The sequence below is a fragment of the Leptonotus elevatus genome, chromosome 16, assembly GCF_054856555.1.
Source record: "Leptonotus elevatus isolate MCC_2025b chromosome 16, RoL_Lele_1.0, whole genome shotgun sequence".
NCBI lineage: Eukaryota > Metazoa > Chordata > Actinopteri > Syngnathiformes > Syngnathidae > Leptonotus > Leptonotus elevatus.
This window is the reverse complement of record NC_141254.1, coordinates 19,278,100-19,299,190: the sequence shown is the minus strand read 5'-3', so window position 1 is coordinate 19,299,190 and position 21,091 is coordinate 19,278,100. Positions and strand designations below refer to the sequence as shown.

General features: G+C 44.7%; 1 protein-coding gene across 2 annotated transcripts; it reads left to right on the top strand.

The window, feature by feature from the left end:
- The first annotated feature begins 12,118 nt into the window (after window positions 1–12,118).
- Window positions 12,119–21,032, top strand: arfip2b (ADP-ribosylation factor interacting protein 2b). 2 transcript variants are annotated; one of them, XM_086099017.1, is made up of 9 exons: window positions 12,119–12,375; window positions 13,805–13,909; window positions 14,795–14,827; window positions 15,998–16,106; window positions 16,765–16,880; window positions 17,068–17,289; window positions 17,779–17,936; window positions 18,029–18,203; window positions 19,436–21,032. In XM_086099017.1, the coding sequence occupies exons 2-9, from the start codon at window positions 13,811–13,813 to the stop codon at window positions 19,589–19,591; spliced, it is 1,068 nt and encodes a 355-aa protein (XP_085955143.1). In that variant the 5' UTR covers window positions 12,119–12,375; window positions 13,805–13,810; the 3' UTR covers window positions 19,592–21,032. The 2 variants fall into 2 exon arrangements, with proteins under 2 accessions (XP_085955143.1, XP_085955144.1); XM_086099018.1 differs by lacking the exon at window positions 14,795–14,827.
- Window positions 21,033–21,091: the final 59 nt, after the last annotated feature.

The window sequence follows — 21,091 nt, the reverse complement described above, 5'->3', positions numbered from 1 at the left end:
TAATCAAGTGTCCAGGAAGTGTAACATTTTCAGTTTTTCATTTCTCCCCCTCTCAAAAACCTCCGCAGCCTTGAGGGCAGTCTGGAGAGCCGCTCATCTTTTAATATCAAACTTAAATGAACTTTTATTAAAGTGCTTCATGGGAGATGTCCCTGTGTTCAGGTTTAAAAAAAAATAAATGTTTTTTAATCAAAACAATAAAAACACCATCAAATTCCAAACGTATCGTATCGATGACATCACAACAGACGTCAAATCTGGTCACACAAGCGTTCTTGTTAGCGTATTGTGTTAGCACTTAGCCTCATTAGCGCCAATGATAAGAGTTCTGTGCACCGAAGAAATGATTATTTCAAGAAATGAGACCATTTATTTCTACGAGAACGATTAGCTTAGCATCTTCAGAATTTCCGTGATCGAGGTCAAACGAAATAAATAATTTTGAAAACTCTTGATCGTCTCGTGTCGTAAGAAATAGCATCCTTAGCGCCAACGCCGCCGAGGCAGAGCATTCCGCGCATGAAACAAATGTTTCGTTGAATAGGACAGTGGAGAGGACTCATTTTTGTACGTTTTTTTAAATTAAAATCGCGAACATTAAAGTTGACGTTCAACCAAACAATTGTTTCGATGTAATCTTTTGATGCGAGTCCAGATCTGTTGTCTGGAATTACTCGCTTTGCATCCCGAGGATTTGTGTGATTGGTTTAGGAAAACAACCACAATTGTTAATTTTGTAACAGACTGGTTCCATTTTGTCCAAATATTAGCTTTGCATCTTTAGCACAAGTATTATCCTTTACTTAAAGGAGGAGGTTGTGGTCTGGACATATCAAGTTCCGAAGCTTTTTCAAGTCTCCCCAAGAAGATGTCAGCCTTCCATTTGTAACAGCACATGATTTTTTTTTTTTTTTTTTTCTGTAGCAAATCCTACTAAAGTTCCAGGACAAGCTCAGCATCCGTTTGTCCGTCTGCAACACTCCAAGCCTTTAAGTGCAAAAAACGCGGAAAAGAAGCAAACTTCCAGGGCGGCTCAGCGTGAGCGACACACGCTGGAATAAAGTCATACTTTCGACCAAATGCGGTCATCTATTTTGATCAATCTGAAAAACGTGAGCCAGGAGGATTATTTCTTTTTTTCTTTTTTTTAAATTTGTATTTGCAGCTGCACTCTCTGCCTGGGAACGCTCACGCCGGACCGATCCAGGTGCTTCTCGTTCTCGTTTTCGTCTGAAATGCGTGCGTGCAGAAAGAGGAAACAGAAATTGGGTGCGCCAGGAGAAAAACAATTCAAGTGCAGATATAGCAGAAATACAAACGGAGTGATTTTGAGTTTGACAGACTTTTGGGTACCAAAAACATTTCTGTAGTTATTATAGTTCTTGACATAAATCATGTACCAAAACAAGGAAGCAGGAAGTAGTTCTTGTTCCGATTCGATGTGGATGAGAACGCAAACGAGAATGCGGAAGTAAATGCGAAGCAGTTTAACTGTTAAATTCCCTTTTAATGGGTTTATGAAAGGATTTGAAAACTGTGTGATTGACATGCACATGTCAAAAAAGAAAAAAAGACAAAAAGAAACAGGACGCCGAGACAGGACCTGCGTAATATCAGGACAAAATGAGGTTGGCGAAATCCACCCCAACGTGGGACCTAAGGCTCAAAAACAAGACTGTCCCTTATCCAATAGTAAGCTTTGTTGAAAAAGTCACAAAATACAACAACAACGTCCGTTTGGAGGGATGTTGCTGGTGCGAGCAGCGCGGCCAACTATCAAGCAACAACTGAAGCAGACGGTCGTTCATTGATGAAAGCCAAAGTTCACCTCGCCACGTAATCGTCTGCGGTTGCCACGGCAACCATCGGATACATTCTCAAGTGTTGTGTTAGCACTTAGCATCGCTTATTGCTAACGTTAGCGTAATTATCCATTTCAAGACATGTTGTAGGGTTCGTTTGTTTCTACACGCAAAACTTGGATGGTTCACTTCATAAAAGTTTTATGTGGGCCACCGTTTGACCCAAGAACAGATTATTTCCACTTTCATTATTTCCTACGGGGGGAAAAAAAAATGTCCCTGCCAATCAAAAGTCAACATTACCCTCGCAAAGGCAGATTCGGTGACTAATGAGTTTCCCTTGACGGGGACAATTTCTCTGATCTTTTGTTTTCCATAAACATGATTTACTGGCCGACATTTATCAAATGCTTCGCTCGCTCGCACACCGACTCCCCTCGCACTCTCTCTCTTCTCTCACTCGTGCTCTCTCGCTCTCCCGACATGGAAATTTATTACCCGGCCTTCTTCTTCTGTCAGCTCGAACGCGGAGAATGTGCAGGAGTCGGAGTCTTTTCTGTTTTTACGACTTGGATCACAGCGCAAGTATTCCGTTAAGGCAACACTGAAATGTTATCCTCTTTTTACACCAAAAAAACAATCCGTTCAAGAAGGGGTTGGTTTTTTTTGGGGGGGGGGGGGATGTGGGTAAACGTCTGAAAGAGGACGAGAACATTGCCAGGACTCCAGCAGTCCTCACGTCACAGCAAACGGACTGAATGGGGACGTTTCAAAGCATAACGGCTTGAGCCTTTCTAGGCTGGGAATTTTGAGACTTTTGTTGTTGTTGTTGTTGTTATGGCAGGTTAGACATGCCTACCAATCCAAATTCATGCTGCTAAGGTAAACGAGATTCGGGGTGCCTTCAAACCAAAATATTGGACTTTGTGTCTTTTAGCTCATAGGGATTTTTTGTTTAGAATTTTTGGGGGCCTACTCATGATACATTTTTTTTCAACAAGTTGTCTTCAAAGCAAACCGTGACGTCGCGCTTGTGAATGTCCGCCACTCCCCGACTGAAACGCGCGCGGCCGCCGAGCTGAGAGCGAGCAGCTCGCGTGAGCGCGCGCTGCTCGCTCTTCGTTTCCGCGGAGACGAGCTCCGTCAAAACGGTTTTCACACAAATTCGACACTTTCACAAACTGCTTACCTGCCGCCTGGACTCGTTCCTTTTTCCCCGTTGTTGGTGCCGGGGCTGCCCACTCGACACCGACGCCCGACACGAACCGCAAAGGCTCACCTGCATTCTGCGGGGTCGTTGGACAAAAAAAAACATTGGACCAAACCGAAGCACTTCCGGACTCCCGCTTAAATTGCGCTTTTGCCGCGCTTGAAGTGGCTATGGACCACAAAAGTAGTTTGGTTTATTATTTAATGAGTTAGGTTATTTTTGTTGAGAGATTAAGTTACGGATTGTGATTGGAGGATTTTTATGATTCTTATGGTTAATATATGTTGCAGATATTTATTTACATGCTTTAGTTATTGTTGGTTACTTTTTGGTCTTATACCCCATGATTGACGAAATGGTTTGCCCGGAGGGAGGGGCTAAGGCGTATTTAAAGGCATCTAAATTCATTTGTCCGGGAAATTACGGAAAAGACTAATGCAACTTGTAAATATTGTTGGGATTGTTTTTGTACTGGACTTGCGCTGTCAATATTTTTTTCTCTTACATTTTTAATGCTGTGTTGGTGTAAATAAAAACACCTTACTGACGTTTTCCCCCTTTCAGAAATGAACCCGTGACACAAACACGCAGACTTTTTCTGTCTTTTCGGCCATGTTTTTTTCAACTTGATGTGGGTCTATTCATGATAAACATGCTGACCAAATTTCATGTTGCTAAGTGACAGCGTCTTTGGGGGCTGAATTTTCTGCAAGATTTACGCGTGCACCCCCCGCTGAGATGTGCTTTCAAACCGAGCTATGAACTTTGCAACACGTTTATTTATGACGATTGGCATCCAAAGAGTTGGACCATCTGCGGAAGGAGCAGATGTTTCCTCACGGACGCTGCGCTCTCGAAACGACTCCCGTGATTGATGGACACTTTCCGTTCACACACGATAGCTCGGAATGAAGAACGTCACTCAAAGTCACGGCAATCTTCTGCCAACGTTGCCGTGACGTTCTCTGACAAGCTCAGAACTTCTCTCGAGACCTTAGACGTGAGTGGCGTTCCGCTTTTGGAGATTAATTCGCCTTAAATCCAACGTTATCCATCAAATCCTCACCCTGCTAAAGAAGCGAACGTTCAAGGCAAGCGTCCTCGACGTCCTGGCGTGCGAGCGCGGCTTCAAAGCGACGACGACGACTCAAAGCCAAAGCTGCTCATCTTCGACCTCTCGTCATTCTTTTGTCATTTTGCTGCCCTTTTCCGAGAAAGCTTAGCATCCAAAGTCACTTTTTTTTTTTTTCTTATCCCGAGTTGTGCAAAGTCGACGTCGCTCGGCCCGCTCGGCCAACTTTCCTTCTTCTCCGGGGAAAAGGATCAGCTGGCGGGAAGCTGATTTACTGCATGCGACCAACAGACCAACAGTTTGGAAAACTTCTAACGCTCGTTGCTAAAAAAAAAAAAAAAAAGCAGCTGACAAATGAAGAGGATGAATTATTTTGCTCTTTCAGCCGTGACGTCGTCTGTTTTCTTGCGTGTGTTGGATCTTGCTTCCCGCCGCTCAAGTTTTCGTGGGGGGGGGATGTCGTCACAGGGACAAAAGATTTGCGGCACACGCGATTTGTCGTTTTTGCAGCCAACAAAAGCGGCGGAATGAAATCGGTTGTCACTCTCGCTGAAGGGACTGCTCGACACAACATGAGGAGCACCTGCGAGGAACATTTCTCATCCAATACAAGATCCAAAAGCAAAGCATTACAAAGACAACAGAAGCGGGCTTTTCATGGACTTATTTCTTGGGTCAGCAAGAATCCAGGCGAGCGTTCGTCTGCTTCACGTTTGACAAAAAACCGCGCTGATGCTCCGCAATGTTCCGTCACAGCCAATAGCCATCGATGAGGATCTCCAAATCGTAACCGCTATCCTCTGTTTTCCTTTAGGAGCGCCCAATAAATATTTCCCCCCCTTCGGGTTTTTGAGGGGACGACAAATTGTGTGTGTGAGGTTTGTCGTGTGGAAAAAACAGAACGTTCCCGTGCGATGTGTCTGCTTTTTGTTTCGTCAGCACTTTCCCACATCACTGATTTTGGCGTCGGTCAACCATTTTGGTTCCTTTTAAATCTCTTCTTCGATCCGTTGCCTTACATTCCGCTCATTTTCCACGTACAGAAAATACGTTCTGGGTCAATTTATGAACCATTTTCATGCCTTACTATTTATTTCCCTTGATTTTGCACACACTGGCTCATATATTGTCTCTTTTTCATTCCTGTAAACCCGACGTTGAAAGCCAACCCAGTCTTGGAACCTTAGTTTGAATAGAATTGAGACGTGCCACTCCTCAACAAACAAATCAACGGTGGAACTGTTAGCTTAGCGACAGCAGAGAAGGTTTCACCGTTTAGGTGAGCTCGAGGGGAGAAACGAGCGCAGCAATAAGAAATGTCCCCTCAGCACCTCATGACTTATTCATGGCCCTTCAGCGGCGACTGAGGGTCCCGCGGGTGGTCATATGACCTCGCTAGACGCTGCACCGCCACCTTTGACGAAAATGACTCGCCCAGAAATGTACACTAAAAGTCTCTGTCAGGTGGAATGAAAGCGACTCTACCAAATTGGGAAAGGTTCATAGATGATCTGAAGGGATTGTGATCGGCGTGGCTTTCCACTTCATTTGTGTTACTTTGAGTACAGTTTAAGATTTTACCCAGTCAGATTTCCGCTGCCAAGGACGTAGAAAGGGTCCGTCCCTTTCCTGTCCTGTGGTCAGATCGTCAGAAAGATTTATTAGCCACTTTTGTTCATTATTTACAGTCACTTATAACCCATACAAATATTATTTATATTGTTATATCCCATATTTGTACAGCTTTCAGCACAATCCACCTGTGTTTGAATTTCAGATCTTTTGTTGGGAAGTAAGAAAACAAATCTGCCTTTTTTTTCTGCCCCGTGATTGGACGGTCATGGTTACTTCCTGTTCTGTTAAAGCAAACCACTTTTGTCAGCATTTCAGGCTCAAGCGCGTTTAAAGTCTTGTAGTTACTGTTTTTGATGACATTACTCGTCTAAATGTTTAGCCGAAAGTTAGGATACGTTGTTAGCAATAGCATTTTTGTTGGATTTTGCGTAAAAAAATATTATTATAATAATCATGACTTTGGTGAGTCGTTTCAAGTTCTCTGAATGGTGCGTCTTTTCATATTGTTGCTGAGTTAATTGTTTAATCTATTTTAGGTTAGCATTAGCATTAGCATTAGCGTTAGCATTAGCATTAGCATTAGCATTAGCATTAGCATTAGCGAACAAAAAGTACTGAGAGGTACTGGTAACTACAAGATCTGTTTGTTTGTTTCAATCTTGTGTTTTTTTGTAAGTTATTGTATTCTATGCTTTGTCCTCTGGCTATTCTACCGCATTCGTTCATATTGTTGCTTGGTTGCCGTAGCCCATATAAAGAGGTTGCTAATGAAGTGGCTGGCGCCCAAAATGTGTCACATCTCGAGCAAGCATTTAGAGGAAAAGAAACAGAGAAAGCCCGGTGACTTAGCGCCTACCCCGAGTGCACCGTGACCGGAGAGGCGGAACGCAACATTACCAGATGGATGTAATTCCCTTCAGCAGACGCGCTGACTCGGAGATTCAGCGCAGTTGCTGGGTGGACTCCAGAGCCTGAGCGTTTAATGGGAGACCGGGATTGCGGTAAGGGTTCGTTGCTGTTGGGCCCGCGGTAATGGGATCGCTCGGCTGAGAGGACGACTTTGATCGTTGTCGCCTTCGCCACAGCGCCCGACGCTAATCTTGAAATGCCATCAATCAAGCAGGCGGCGACATCCTGCAAAAACGGGATGGGTTCGTCCTGCCAGGAATGTTTGAGAGTCAGACCCAAAAAAAAAAATCTGCACAAAATGTCAGCTGTGGTTGCTTTGGCATGATCGCTTTTGGAGCTTCACAATGGACCAGCAGCGATGCGGTTCTTGTCAATCCCAAACAAAAAGGGACCCCTCTGGCCAGGAAAGAAAAGAAAAGTCTTCTTTGCCGTCCAAGATGTTCTTTTAGTAGCTGATGGCAGAATACGAGGAGCAACCGTCACCAAGTACAACAATGGAGGACGATTTTGTTGCCGCGTGGCCAAGATTTGAGTGCAAACTTGACATTTATGGACGCTCGGGTTTTATTTTAGAGCAATCAGAAAATGTTGACATGGTTGGGCTTGGTACAGGTTGTAACGGGGGGGCGGGGGGGGGGGCACTTTATGTAGGACTTCGTGGGGAATGCAGGTGCTTGGGTTTGTTTAATGTCAGCTGGATAGCACGCAGGTGCGGCGAGATTAAATGCATCATTACAACAATTGGAGACGCAGAGAATATTGAACTTTTAGGCAAAAACAATGGCCTTATTTAAAAAAACGAGGTTTCAAATGTAACGTGCAACTCTAAATTCAACTTTGGCTGTATAGACTTCAGTAACTTAGCCCCCCCCCCCCCCCCCCAAAAAAATTGAAATGGTCGAAAGGAGTTCACGGTAGGGCGGCACGGTGGCTGACTGGTTAGCACGACCGCCTCCCAGTGCAAAGGTTGTGAGATCGAGTCCGGGCTTCGGCCTTCCCGGGTGGAGTTTGCATGTTCTCCCCGTGCCTGCGTGGCTTTTCTCCGGGTACTCCGGTTTCCTCCCACATTCCAAAAACATGCATGGCAGGTGAATTGGACACTCCAAATTGTCCATAGGTGTGATTGTGAGTATGGTTTCTCGTCTCTGTGTGCCCTGCGATTGGCTGGCAACCAGTTCAGGGTGTACCCCGCCCCGCCTACTGCCCGAAGCCAGCTGGGATAGGCTCCAGCAACCCCGCGACCCTTGTGAGGACAAGCAGTACAGAAAATGGATGGATGGATGGAAGGGTTCACGGTACAAGGATCCGTTCTTAAAGTAGCCCAAAAAATGAAACTGAAGATTTAAGGCCTTCTGAGTGGAAACAGGTCATCAGGCGTATCTTTTTCACTGCTAATAGCGCAGGACAGCTTTTATGCCCCCAGAAGAGAGTCCGGAGGCGGAGTGAATGCAGCCGGCTCGCATTTGAGTAAACTCCCCCAAGTGCGCAGCGAGAGACCATTAAAAAAGAAGCCGAGTGGCGCTCGTGCGGCGACGCGGCTAAAAGAGCGGCTCGAGTGCGAAGAAGGACGGATCAAAAGGAAGAGACAATAAAACGGTTGAGGGGGGGGGGGGACTCTTTGTCGAGTTCAGGACTCCAGCGTCTGAAGTGGAAGCAGATGGCTCGTCCGCCTGGAATAGTTTCCATCTTTCGGCTCGCTGTCTTTCTGGACCGCGTCCAGCCCACTGCAACCTGCGAGGACGGGTCTGCGCCGTGGCACCAAAGCAGATAAATAACCAGCTTCAGAATTTGCCGTTCAGGTCGCAAGGTGGAACGCTTCTGTTATGGGTTCGGTTAGAGGTTACCATTACGTTTGGGGGGGGTGGACTTCTGGTTACGTTTATCGGGGTTAGGGTTTAAAGTTGAGGATTTTTGGTGTGACCTTGGCCGGTTTAAGGCATTCCGATGCTTTCTGAAACACTGAACGCAGGACCGCAGAATGTTCCTTGGGTTTCATCCTAACCCTCAAGAAGAACAATCGTAGCTTCGTTAGCCATCTTGTGATTCACCAACAAAGCCGCAGTGCAACATACAAACACATTAGCGGCATTGTTTTATAGATATAGATAAAGATAAATATTTCTCAAAGCATTATGCTATTGTGTCTTGATTAGTCAAAGCAGAAGCTGCTGCTTTGTTTTTGTCCTTTTTTTTTGACCCAGTCAGTGAACATCACTCGTGGCCTCGTAAGTCAATACGTAGCTTGTCAAGTATAATTGTTGGCGTTCGGCACGCTAGCGAATGACGCCGCCGTCTATTCGGAGTCGCGTTACCGACCACTTAAGCGGCGAGAATTTAATATTCGCCGCACTCCCGTCCACGCCGCCCCCCCCCCCCCCCCCCAGGGAAGTATTGAGTTTCTCATCCGCAGCTGCTAAATACTCGGCTGGATTGTCGCGCGCCGGGTTTTGTTGTTCTTGCGGCTTTTGGCGGAGAAATTCTGCCTGGAAGGGAGATTAGCCAAAATGACGTGACGAAAGACGCGGTGAGACGACCAGCGACTGTCTCGTGTGTAAATGCGCTGAAATGCAGCACTTTCACCGTGAACACTCCGCTATGCTTTATCAAGGAGTTACGATTTGGGTTAGTTAAGTGGTTATAGTTGGGTTAGGTTCAATGTATTACGGAGAGGGTTTAATTTGGGGTTTGGATCAGGTTGTGCGAGTTGCGTAAGGGTTTAGGGTTTAGGGTGTTGGGATGTCGGCGTTCGGGTGAGACAAAATTGGAGATAAGGGTTAAGATAAGGTTATTGGATAAAAGCTAGAGTTAAGTGAGAGGTTTGGTTGAGTTGTAGTTTGGGTTAAGGTTAGGCTGTACAGTTGTTGCTTTGAGATGAGATTAAGATTAGGATTACAGATCGATATTGACAACATTCTTGCTCGTCAAAAACGTCGACTCGCTGGATTTTGGACGCCGGAATAGAATTTTCTGGCATGTCCCGCCACTTTTGTGTGTGTATATGTCAGAATCAAGTAGAAAAAGAAATCTAACGTTTCACTTTTTTGTCCCAGGGTATCAAACGCTCCCCTCATCCATCTTACTCCGGCGTACGCTCCAGCGCTGCCAGGAATTCGGGTTATCCGAGCTATGCGCAACCGTGACCCGTATCCTTTACCAGTCATCGCGCCGCAGGGGCCCATTTAGGCAGATTGGGGTCCACCTTCCAAAATGCAGGAAGACCTCTAATATGTTCCAGTAGTCCTGTAGCCCCGCTTGTTATGTGCGGGTCAGAGGTTAGCATTACAGTGAACCCGTTTATCGCGGAGTATACGTTGCAGACGCACGTGATTGGTAGTGAGACCATATTTTTTTAAAAATCATAGTTTTAGCCCTCTCATATGCTTTAAATGCATTTAAATGTATTAAAACACAAATTTTTCAAGTATTCTGGCTTACAAAGTTCTCCACATAGAAAGCCAAGCGCGCTTGCTTCAAGCATTTTGTCACTTGCAGTTGAAGGTCCTTAAAACAAAAAAAACGATTAAATATTGAAAAATATTGAGACCCTGACTCAAAACTGTAGTTCTGTCTTGAAACCTTAAATCCATCTTTTTTTGTTTTTAGAGGGCTGCCAGCTTCAAAAGGAGTGGCGGCATCCATCTTCTTCTGTGTTGATTTCAGCAGCTGAGATCCCAGGAGGCCCGGACTGACTTTCACTTTCTGAAATTCCACAAAGCAAAACTAAATAATCGGTCGCGATGGATCGTCGACGAGCGGGACGTCAAACCCAACGAGATCGTCCCAGCATGCACGGCTGATTGACGCAAATGTGGGTTAAAGGTCACTCAAGACAAAAAAAAATGTGTTGTTTTTTTCAGATAAAAAGTCTGAGCAATACAATAACATCTAAATTCAAGGTGTAAAAATGCAACATTAAAATAAGTGCACATAAGTATTATTACACCGACAGGAAGTGAACATGCAAAAAGAAAAAAAAAGAAAAAAAAAAAGGAAGTGAACATGCAAAACTGAGTCTGAATACTTTTGTCCGTTGTGTGCACTTTACATAGAAACTGCACACTCTGTTTGTTTCTAATAATAAAATATGAAATATGAATTATTATCATTAAATAAGTTAAGCTGCACCATGCACAATAATAAATCAGTGTGTGTGTGTGTGTGTGTGTGTGTGTGTGTGTGTGTGTGTGTGTGTGTGTGTGTGTGTGTGTGTGTGTGTGTGTGTGTGTGTGTTCCTCAAGTCGCGAGCGGTAACGTCATCATGTTGTTTTCTGGAGTTGCCATGGAAACGGTGAATACGTTGTGGCACCTTTTTTTCTCTCTCTTTCATTTCCTGTGGAATTGTGGTGGAGCTGTTTATGTTTTCTTTAATATGCAGCCAGGAATTAAAAAGAAAAAAAATAGGAAAATGATGGCCATGCATGACGTCATTCGGATCACAAAATAAGAAAAAAAGAAAATAAATTAATACAAAAACAAAAGCACTGTAATCTCAAAGACAACAAATAGTTTGGTCTGGCTAAGATTTGATATTTGGCGCCACCATGAGGGCATAAAAAGTAATTTATACAACGAGTGCCCTAGCTTGAGTCTTTTCTCCTGATAAGGTTTCAAATTAGGGTTTCGAGCCTTCAAGTCAACGTTAGGGGTTACATTTATTTATTCAAAACCGGTTTAAGGTTTCAAGGCAATGTTAGGGTTCCAAGATGGGTTTTAAGACAGGATTGGGGTTTCAAACTGAATTTCAAGCCATGGGTTGGCGTCGAGTTTCAAGGCGAGGTCGGGTTGTGTGAGTGACTTCCTGCTGTACATCTCATCACCAACATTATGTAACATAGTCGATCGAAAAATTGATCGTGCATCTCTCTCAAGTTCGCTTCAACCCATATTCAACAGCCAACCTTTATTTTAAAAGACATAGGCCTATTAAGAAGATATATTATGCTGCCCAGGAAACGGCCACACAACAAACGAGGCATGTCATGAAATTCACTATTTTATGTCAGCTTCCACAAACGTGGTGGGGCCGCTTTATGAAGATTTTTGTGTGGGTCGTCATTGGCAATGCATATGCATCGAGTCACTACATTTGTTTCTTTATTTCAAATACAAACAAAATAGGTACAATCCCATTTTAATCATTTTCAAAATGCACATAAACAACAACAGAACATAGGGCATTTCCGTTTCAAATAAAGGACAAAAAAAGGGCAATTGAAAATAAAAATAAAAATAATCACAAGTACAGTCTTTCATTAAATGACGCCAGTTTTGTTGCATTCTTGGTATTAATAAGTAACAACGAATAATGATAAGTTTTCAATTCCTTTTTCCAATGAGCAATATTTGGTTTTGTTCTCAAGAAACGACATTTGTGTATATATTGTTTACATAGTAAAATAATATGGTTTATGCAAAAATCAAGATTAAAAAAAAGCATATTTAATGTCAGTGATGATACGAGTCACTACGATAAAAGTAGAAATAAGAAGATTCTGAATCTTTCTTTTATTTTTTAATTCTGAATCGCGTCACTTCCGCCGCTCGTTCTGTCGTCATCTTCTTCTTCGCGGCTCAAGCCAGCCGGCAGCCTGTTTACGCAGCCTCAACAACAACATAAACAAAACAACAACAACGACCTTCTTTTTCCCCCCTATCATGTCCACCAAATCTCCTTCCACCTCGTTGTGCTTGTTTGACTAAAGAGACGTTAGCCGGAGATGCTTCGTTTTGGCCGCTGTCAATGTGGTAGCTAGCTTGCCCGCTAGCATTCGGGCGAGCAGCGCGACCTGACCGCCAACTCTGGGAAGGTAATTCACTTTCTTCCAATATCCTCGATTTTGTATCGCATATGTTTATCTTCACGCGCACTTCGACACGTTTCGAGCACGCCGGTTGCTCTCGAGTCTGTTCGCCGGGTGAAGCTACTACGAGCTCCAGTCGGGCCTTTTTCAGACTCAATTGGACTGTTTCATAATATGTTTGGGTCTCGTTTGTACCAGGCATGTTGCAATAACGTTAATAAAGCTTAATGATAGCGTCAATGACAACGAATGAAGTGTTTCCTCGTCCCCACCTGAGCGGCTGCACCTGCCATATGGCACCTGACGCGGACGGTTTTCAATTCGCTGCAGTTTTGTCTCCAACGCGACTTTCTGACGATATTTGCAGTTTCTTGTTTTCTGTGGTTAAAAACTAAACTCTTTCGTGAAATGGTGTCATCCGGTGTTTATCTTGGAGCTTTCCGTGTAAGGTGCAACGCTTTTCCGCCATAGGTAAAAAAAAATAATAATAATAATAATAATAATGTTTTGCCATGAATCGCACGAGTGAATGTGTTCTACCTCGGAGCATGGGGTGACGGTTCGAATCCTGCTCGGTACATTTTTTTAGATGGATGGATACTACTGCAATGTTTTATTTTTGACAAAGGTCTATACGTTCTGACGGTTATAATGGCGGCTCAGGGTAGAGACGGTTGTTGAGTAACCAGAAGGTCGGCTGTTTGATCCACGAGTCGTGTCCTCGGGCAAGGCACTTCACACACATTGCCTCCAGTGCTACTCACACTGGTGTGTATTTGAAGGTGCGAATGTTTGGTGGTGGTGGGAGGGGCCGTAGGCTCACACTGGCAGCCACGCTTCCGTCAGCCTCCCCCAGGGCAGCTGGCGCTACTTAAGTAGATTACGGCCGCCACAGTGTGAATGTGTGAGTGCATGAATAATGTGTCCATTCCATTGTAAAGGGTGTTTGAGTTTCAAGAAAGAAAAGCGCTACATAAATCTGATGCATTATTATTATTATTATTATTATTATAGTTAGGCTTAGGCTGGTAATGCTGATGGCAGCCAAGAGTGGCAAAACAAAATGAAATCTGTGAAAAGGGGCTGAAGTGAGCAGGAACCATGGCCATTGCATGACTCGGTCCAGCGATTGACCAATCAGAGCCGTGCGTGTCCGAGTAGCGCATGCAGGAGGGTTGCCAGTCGCGGCAAAATATCCACTGCCAAAAAACTATCCATGTATTAAATTGCGGTTAATGCACGCCAGATAAAAAAATAATAATTCTAAAACTTGGATGCCATGTTAAGTTATTTTTGAAGGTCAGTGTTACTTAGGGCCTTTACCAATACCTGATATTGGTACTCAGTACTCACCCATATAAAAAAAAAAACGATGACATGGGGATAGACCAAAAGTGCCACTGTGGATATTGTCCCGTTTGTCTGTCCGTCCCAGGGTGCTATGGCGGACAGCCTGATGAGCAAAGCGGCCACCATGGAGATCCCCATCAACAGCAACGGCAACACGGGCACACTCGCGGAGGACGACGGCCTCGAGCAGGTACGCCACATGACGACAGCTCATTTGCATATCCGTCGTTCCGGAGCTGCTTTGGTGTGCGATGACGGTTTGTTTGTTTGCTTGAGCGGTGATTGCTGATTGGTTGTTACCTGAGACCTGAGCAAGTGTGACGTCATCTTCACTTTGGGGGGATCGCGGAGGTTTAAGACAGTTTAAGGTTGTATCAAAGTGTATCAGCAGCTGATTTAAGATGGGTCATGTGATTTGAAGGTGGTTTAGGTGGTGCGGCAGAGTCGGGAGGGTTCCGATCAGTCGATCTGTTTTGGGTCAGGCTAAAGTCGTGCCGATGGTTCAGGTGTTGAGATTGTGAAGCTGATTTAAGGCGGCTCCGCTCGGTCAGACAACTGGAGATTATGAAGACGACTTAAGGTGGTTCAGGTGAGTTGAAGGTGCGAGAGGCGGTGCACTCCTTGGACAAACACATTCAAGATCCTGGACAAAAACACTGACAGTTGCTTGTTTGCTAACTAAACTCCGTGTGTGTGCGCGTGTGCGTGTGCGCGTGTGTGTGCGTGTGAATGTGCATGAGCTGCCGTGTTTACTGGGAGATAGTGAGCGGATGCCATAGCAACAGCAATTAGGAAAAATGCGGCTTTGTGCTCACATATCAGATTGTCTTGAGTGAAGCAGCTGGTCAATGTGGAACGGGGGTGTGTGTGTGTGCGTGTGTGCGTGCGTGTAAAGTTCAAGTAAATCATGTTTCCCATCAACACAATCAATCTCAGTGCCGCCAGTAAAAGTTGTCATCACTGCTTGTTACACATTATGTTGATTTTCTTTGGCGTCCTTCTGATTTCAGTCGTCTTTTTTCCTTTTGTGTCTTTCTTTTTTGTTCTCGTTTTGTTTGTGGTGGTCTACGTGCAGGCGACAAAGCGGCAGTGGCGTTTAGATGAGAAGGTAGGAAGCTGCCGAGGGTGAGCGGACATTTGTGTGCCGTCGTGTGTGTGTGTGTGTGTGTGTGTGTGTGTGTGTTGCGTCTGTGCACTAAAAGTCCCAACTCACTCGTTTGTGGTGAGCAAAGCGCGCACGTGTGGAACTAACACGCCTGCTATGTTCTACTAGTACGAGTGTGCCGCCTTAACGGGCTGCACTGACTTTGTAGAAATGGTCTATGTTCTCACCCAAGTTACTTTTTCAGTGTACTAATTGTCAATGTACTACTAATGCTCCAGCGTCGGTCATGTAGACACGACAGAAACGTTCCAAATTATGAAAATATAAAGACAAAATTCACCAAATCAGCTTGATGGCCGAATATATTTTCTTCCCCAACTATATTGAAGTTAGAATAATAACCTTCTCATTGCTGACATAACTTACTGTTTTCATTTGTCTTCCTTGAAATGTAGTGTCAAACAATTAGTGTGCTGCCATCTAGTGGTTGGCAGTGGAATTATATCCAAAATAAATAGGAGGCCAAAAAAGAGAGACCTGTGAAATGTGTGAACCCAGAGGCCAAATGCAGTACTGCATCCTGATAGACTGCCATCCATTTTCAACAGTTCCCCAACATTGTCAACCATTTTCGAGCCGGTTGACCCATTTGTGACCTGCAGAATTTTAGAAGTAGTGAACCTGCCAAGGTCATCAGTATCTTTTATTGCAGCAATTGTTTTATCCGTGTAACAAAAACAACACTCACTATCAAGTCATACAAAGCAAAACAATAAAAAAACACGCACGTCTGATCCCAGTCAAAAGTTTGTGACGTAAAAAATTGTGTTGACATCGATGGAAATGCTGAAATCAGAAAAGCATCATTTTCAAAGCGCCGATGTTTTTGTTTTTTCCTCATCTCGGCGTGTCACGTGACCTCCGACGTGGACCCAGTAAACACGTTTCCGATGCTATCGGAGGTTTGTTTACGGCCAGGAATTGCCCTCTCCTTTTAGCTTCCCAATTTCCTTATCAAGACGAGTCAAAAGCTTGCTAGTGCCGCTTGTTTCACCCGCGACCTTCATTTAACCTTCCTAACGTCGTCTTCTCGTGAATAACCGTCTCTCTGTAGAAATCCCGATCTAATCCTTCCATTCTTTCCGGACCACCCTCCCCCCCCCCTGGTGGCAGGACCTGCAGCAGGTGATGGTGTCTGGCCCGAACCTCAACGAGACCAGCATCGTGTCAGGCGGTTACGGCGGCACGGCCGAGGGCATCATCCCCACCGGATCCATCAAAGGTAGCAACTGCGTGGGCCTCGCTCGCAGCAAGCGCATAGATGGGCCTGATGGTTCAGAAAGTGGCGGAATGTGCAGAACGTTTGAAAACAAAAATGTAATAAGTTCCGACTCGTTAGACAAAAATAAAAGTCCTCTGCCTACACAACACAGGCCCAAGTCGTTTTGCTGCTTGATAAATAAAGCCGCTGTTAGTTTGCTAAATGGGCTGCTGTCATATTTGAATCATAAATGAAACAAGCCAACTGCCTAAACGGGCTGCCCTGAAGTAACCAAAATGTGTCTTGCGCATCAGCAGGATGAACGTCGTTCAGAGAGAATGACTAGCCGGCGAGCTAGCCACCTCGCTGTGTCCGTGCTAACGTTTGTGCATCTCAACTGTGTCTCTCAGGCCCGGCTGTGCGCTACAACCCCGACTTTAACAAACGGATCCCGGTCACAGGATTAGGTTTATATATTTTTTGGTGGTGTTTCTTCTCTAAAATGTAAAAAAAACAAAACAACAAAAACTAAAACCTTGAGTGTTGCTTCCTGTCACTTTCATGTTCCAAAGCCTGTTGTGATCCTTCCTGACGGGCTTCTTCTGTCCTCAGAGTTCCGTTTCCTCCGGCTCGGGCTTGACTTCTTTTTTTTTTTTTTTTTTTTCGGCACCGCCCGCAGGTCCCAGCATGCACCACAGCGGCAGCAGCTCGTCCATGGCGGCGGACGAAGCCACCCGAGGCGTGGCGGTGGAAAAGCTGGAGACCGTCAAGAAGTGGGGTCTCAACACGTACAAGGTACAAAAGCCATCGTCACGTCAGGTTTGGATTTTCCAAAACGGGAGCTGCTTAGACGGGCTGCTCTGTCCATTTGATAATAAAAGTAACTTTAGTTCCTTTGGGGTCTGATTATGCCGATAACATAGAGCCGTATTTTATTGGCTCAACGGGCTGCCCTTAATTTCAATGTTTTCTTCCTTTTTAGTGCACCAAGCAGATGATCTCGGAACGTTTTGGGCGCGGCTCGCGGACCGTGGATCTGGAGCTCGAGGCCCAGATCGAACTGCTGCGGGACACCAAGCGCAAATACGAGAGCGTGCTGCGACTGGCCCGAGCGCTGACCAATCATTTCTACAACATGGTGCAGACGCAGCACGCGCTGGGCGACTCCTTCGCCGACCTCAGTCAGAAGTCGCCGGAGCTTCGGGTGAGGACTGCAAAAAAAAAAGGGTATACATACACCAAAAAAAGAGGCCAAGCAGTTTGCTGCTTAAACGGGCTGTCCAAATCTTGAAGTAAACAGATGGAGTTGAGAGAACCATCTGTACAAATAAAAACGAAGTAAACTGTTCTTCTAGTTTCTTCAGACAACAAAGACGAATGCTTTTCTTCCTAAACGGGCTGCCATCTTGTATATTTTCCCATCATATATTTTCCCAATGAACTTAAATGCGCGATCGTCCGTCCGGGTGCGGACCTTCGCAAAGCGAGACATCTTTGTCGCTGGCCAGTGGTTGTACACAACGCTTCAAAGGGCGTTGGTTCCTCTCTGCTAAGGCAATTCCGATGTCCTTATTTGGAAACGCGACCAAAACGTATTGGCACAAACAGTCGAGCGTTCCAAATGCCGACAAAAGTCGATCCGTGCTGCTGTTGGCCACGCTGGTTCCGTAACATCGTAAACCCGTCTCCGCAGGACGAGTTCGGCTACAACGCAGAGACCCAAAAGCTGCTGTGCAAGAACGGCGAGACTCTGCTGGGCGCCATCAACTTCTTTGTGTCCAGCATCAACACGCTGGTCAACAGGACCATGGAGGACACGCTCATGACCATCAAGATGTACGAAAACGCCAGGTAAAAAAAAAAAGAAAAAAAGAAAAGACGGCGCCGTCACATGACTCCCAACGTCGCCTTGTTGGGCAAAAAATGACAAAATGGCCACCCAGGTTGGAATTTGACGCGTATCGGTCAGACCTGGAGGAGCTGAGCTTGGGGCCCCGGGATGCGGCTGCGGTGGCCCGCATAGACGCGGCGCAGCAGCAGTACCAGGTCCAGAAAGACAAGTACGAACGACTGCGCTCCGACGTCACCATCAAACTCAAGTTCCTGGAGGAGAACAAGGTCAGTACATCAGGGAGGGAAAATGAGACACTCCCAATGAGCTTGGCGCCTAAACGGGCTTGCCGAGCATACGATTCTTGAAGTCAGCGGACACAGTTCGATATGAAACAAAAGAAAATAACAAAGGTCTTTGCAAATATGTCCACAGCGTATGTCGCAATAACATACTGAAGGGTCATAACTGCTTTGCTGCCTCATCGGGCTGCCCTATTTTTTCCAACCGTAAAAGTATACTTAACAGGCAAAGTTGAGTAAAACACCGTCAAAACTAAAAGTTCACTAAACATCTGCAGGGTAGATAGAAGACAGACCTAACTAGTTTGCTGCCTAAATGGGCTGAACGTGTATCGAAATCATGACTGCAATGGAAAAAGCTGAGCGGGGGACTCAAAAACAACAACAAAAACGGTCAATCAGCAAATGTCATTGTAAGTATGTCCAGAATATAAAACTTCAACATGGAGGGTCAACTACTACTCCTGAAGTTGAGTTCAGGACCATCCCAAGTAAACAAAGAGTTTTTAAATATATACAGGACATACACAAGCTCAGACCCAACTATTTTTCTATCTACAGGGGCTGCTAAATATTACTCTTCATAAAACAGAGTTGAGCACAGAGTCATTAAAAATGAAGACACGGGAAGTTCCATGTCAAAAGAACCCTAATGTATGCAACACAGAGGTCAGCGAGTTTTCTGCCTAAACGGGTTGCTCTATACATCCAATCATGACGTAAAAGGATGACCATGAATGCAAGACCATAAAAAAAAAGGGATTCCTCATAAATATGTCCAGAGTGAATGTGGCTAAACACAGATACCCGACTATTTTTCTGCCTAAATGCCTTATATTTGGAATCATGAAATTAACTGACAATTGAATATGGGACCAATTAAGGGAAAAGAAGTTCCTCATAAGTATGAGCATCATTTTGCTGCCTAAACGGGCTGCCCAATATTTCCAATCATGAAGTAAACAGGGAGAGTTGAGTGCAAAAAAATCAAGTAAAAACATTCCTCGTAAATGTATCCCAAGCATACAACGCTAGTTTTCTGCCTAAACAGGCTGTTTTGTAATATGAATCATAATGTAAAGAGGCAACATAAAGCGCGGGATCATCCAATTGTACATAATTGCAAAGTTCCTTGGAAAATAGTCCCAGACCGCATACCTGCGATTTTTTTTCCCGCCTGAACGGGTTGCCGTGTGTGTGGCGCGTGTGTTCCACAGGTGAAGGTGATGCACAAGCAGCTTTTGCTTTTCCACAACGCCATCTCGGCGTACTTTGCCGGCAACCAGCAGCAGCTGGAGCAAACGCTCAAGCAGTTCAACATCAAGCTGAAGCCGCCCGGCACCGACAAGCCGTCCTGGCTGGAGGAGCCGTGAGGACCCGCGAGCGGACCCGCGAGCGGACCCACACCTACCCGACCATGCCCCCAACAATGCCCCCGCCCGGAAGAGCAAGTGGCCCACTTTCCCGCAACCTTCTAATCGTGCGTTTTGACTCCTCTGTTCGAAGTTTACGTTGCGGACTGAATGCTATCAAAGAACCACCCAATCAAAATGGAGGCAATCGGGAAAAAAATCACCTTTTTACTTGAAATGCACCCTCTTTTTTTTTAACGTTTTTTTTTTTCTTCTTCTTTTTTTTTTAAGCTTTCAATATTGGCCTGGCTTAGCCAACATTCTCATTTGTGGACCAAACCACTTTGTTGTGTAATCTTATTTACATTAACGTGATTTTTGTTTCTTTGTTTGAATGATTTGAAGGCTTCACAGCGAGGATGAGCAAACTGACCGACCGACTGACCGACCGACCTTTGAACTAACGTTAAATGTTTCACATTAGTCAAGGCTCAAAATAAAAATACCACGGGGATGGGGTAAAAAGAAAAAACGAACAATAAGCGGGGTTTTCCATTATGTGAATTCTTGAATGCCAAACTTCAAATATGCAGCGGGTTCACTGTACTGTTTACTATTCTGTAGATACCACAAGATGGCGCCAAAGCAACTCATCACTTTTTGGGCCTGATTGAGCCAATTGCAGTAAATAACCACAGATCATTAAAAATAGCCATCTATAAATTCACAATTTTTTAACAGCGATTATACCGTGATCCACTCTTGTCGCTGGCATAGACAGATAGATGACCTTAAAGTGAACGATTTTTGAACAATTGAAGTCAAATGTGTTGAATTTCCTGCAGCACAACGGTTGGGAATCACTAATTGGACGTAGCATAGCATTAGTGGTAGCATGAATGCTACATCTCCAGCTCACAGCAACCCGTCACCACGTCTTCAAAATGTTGACTCCATGCAAACATTTTTGTCCTCCCCATGCATTCAAACTCATTGTAATGCGCGCTGGCTGATCGGCCATGGACGGCGCAGCGGGACGGCAAAAACGGGATGGCAAAAAACGGGACGGGAACTGGAACTCCACAGATTCACTTATATTAAAAAGAAACACACAAAAAAGTGCGTTACAATAATCGTGCGTGGTGCCACACTGCGGATTGTTATAGCATCTAAAAAGGACGGGATGCCATTTATGATCATGCCCCAAAAATTCTCTTAATTTTTAATAATGAAAAATATATAGGTTTTTTTTTCCTTGTGTACGTTGGAGAATGAAGTGATGTCTTGTTAAGGGTGAATTGAATAATAAAGGAACACTCCCACCGCCAAACTTCCCAGAAATATATATATTTTTAAAGTCCGTCATTTTCAGGTCTTCGACTTGTGTTTTCTGACAAGGATGCAAATAAAGTGCATATAACATGACAATGTAGATTTTAAAAAATAAAGCTTTCTTTGCATTTTTTCATGAACAAACTTTTGTAGACAGATTGGCGAGGTCATAAATAGTGTGGGGGGGGG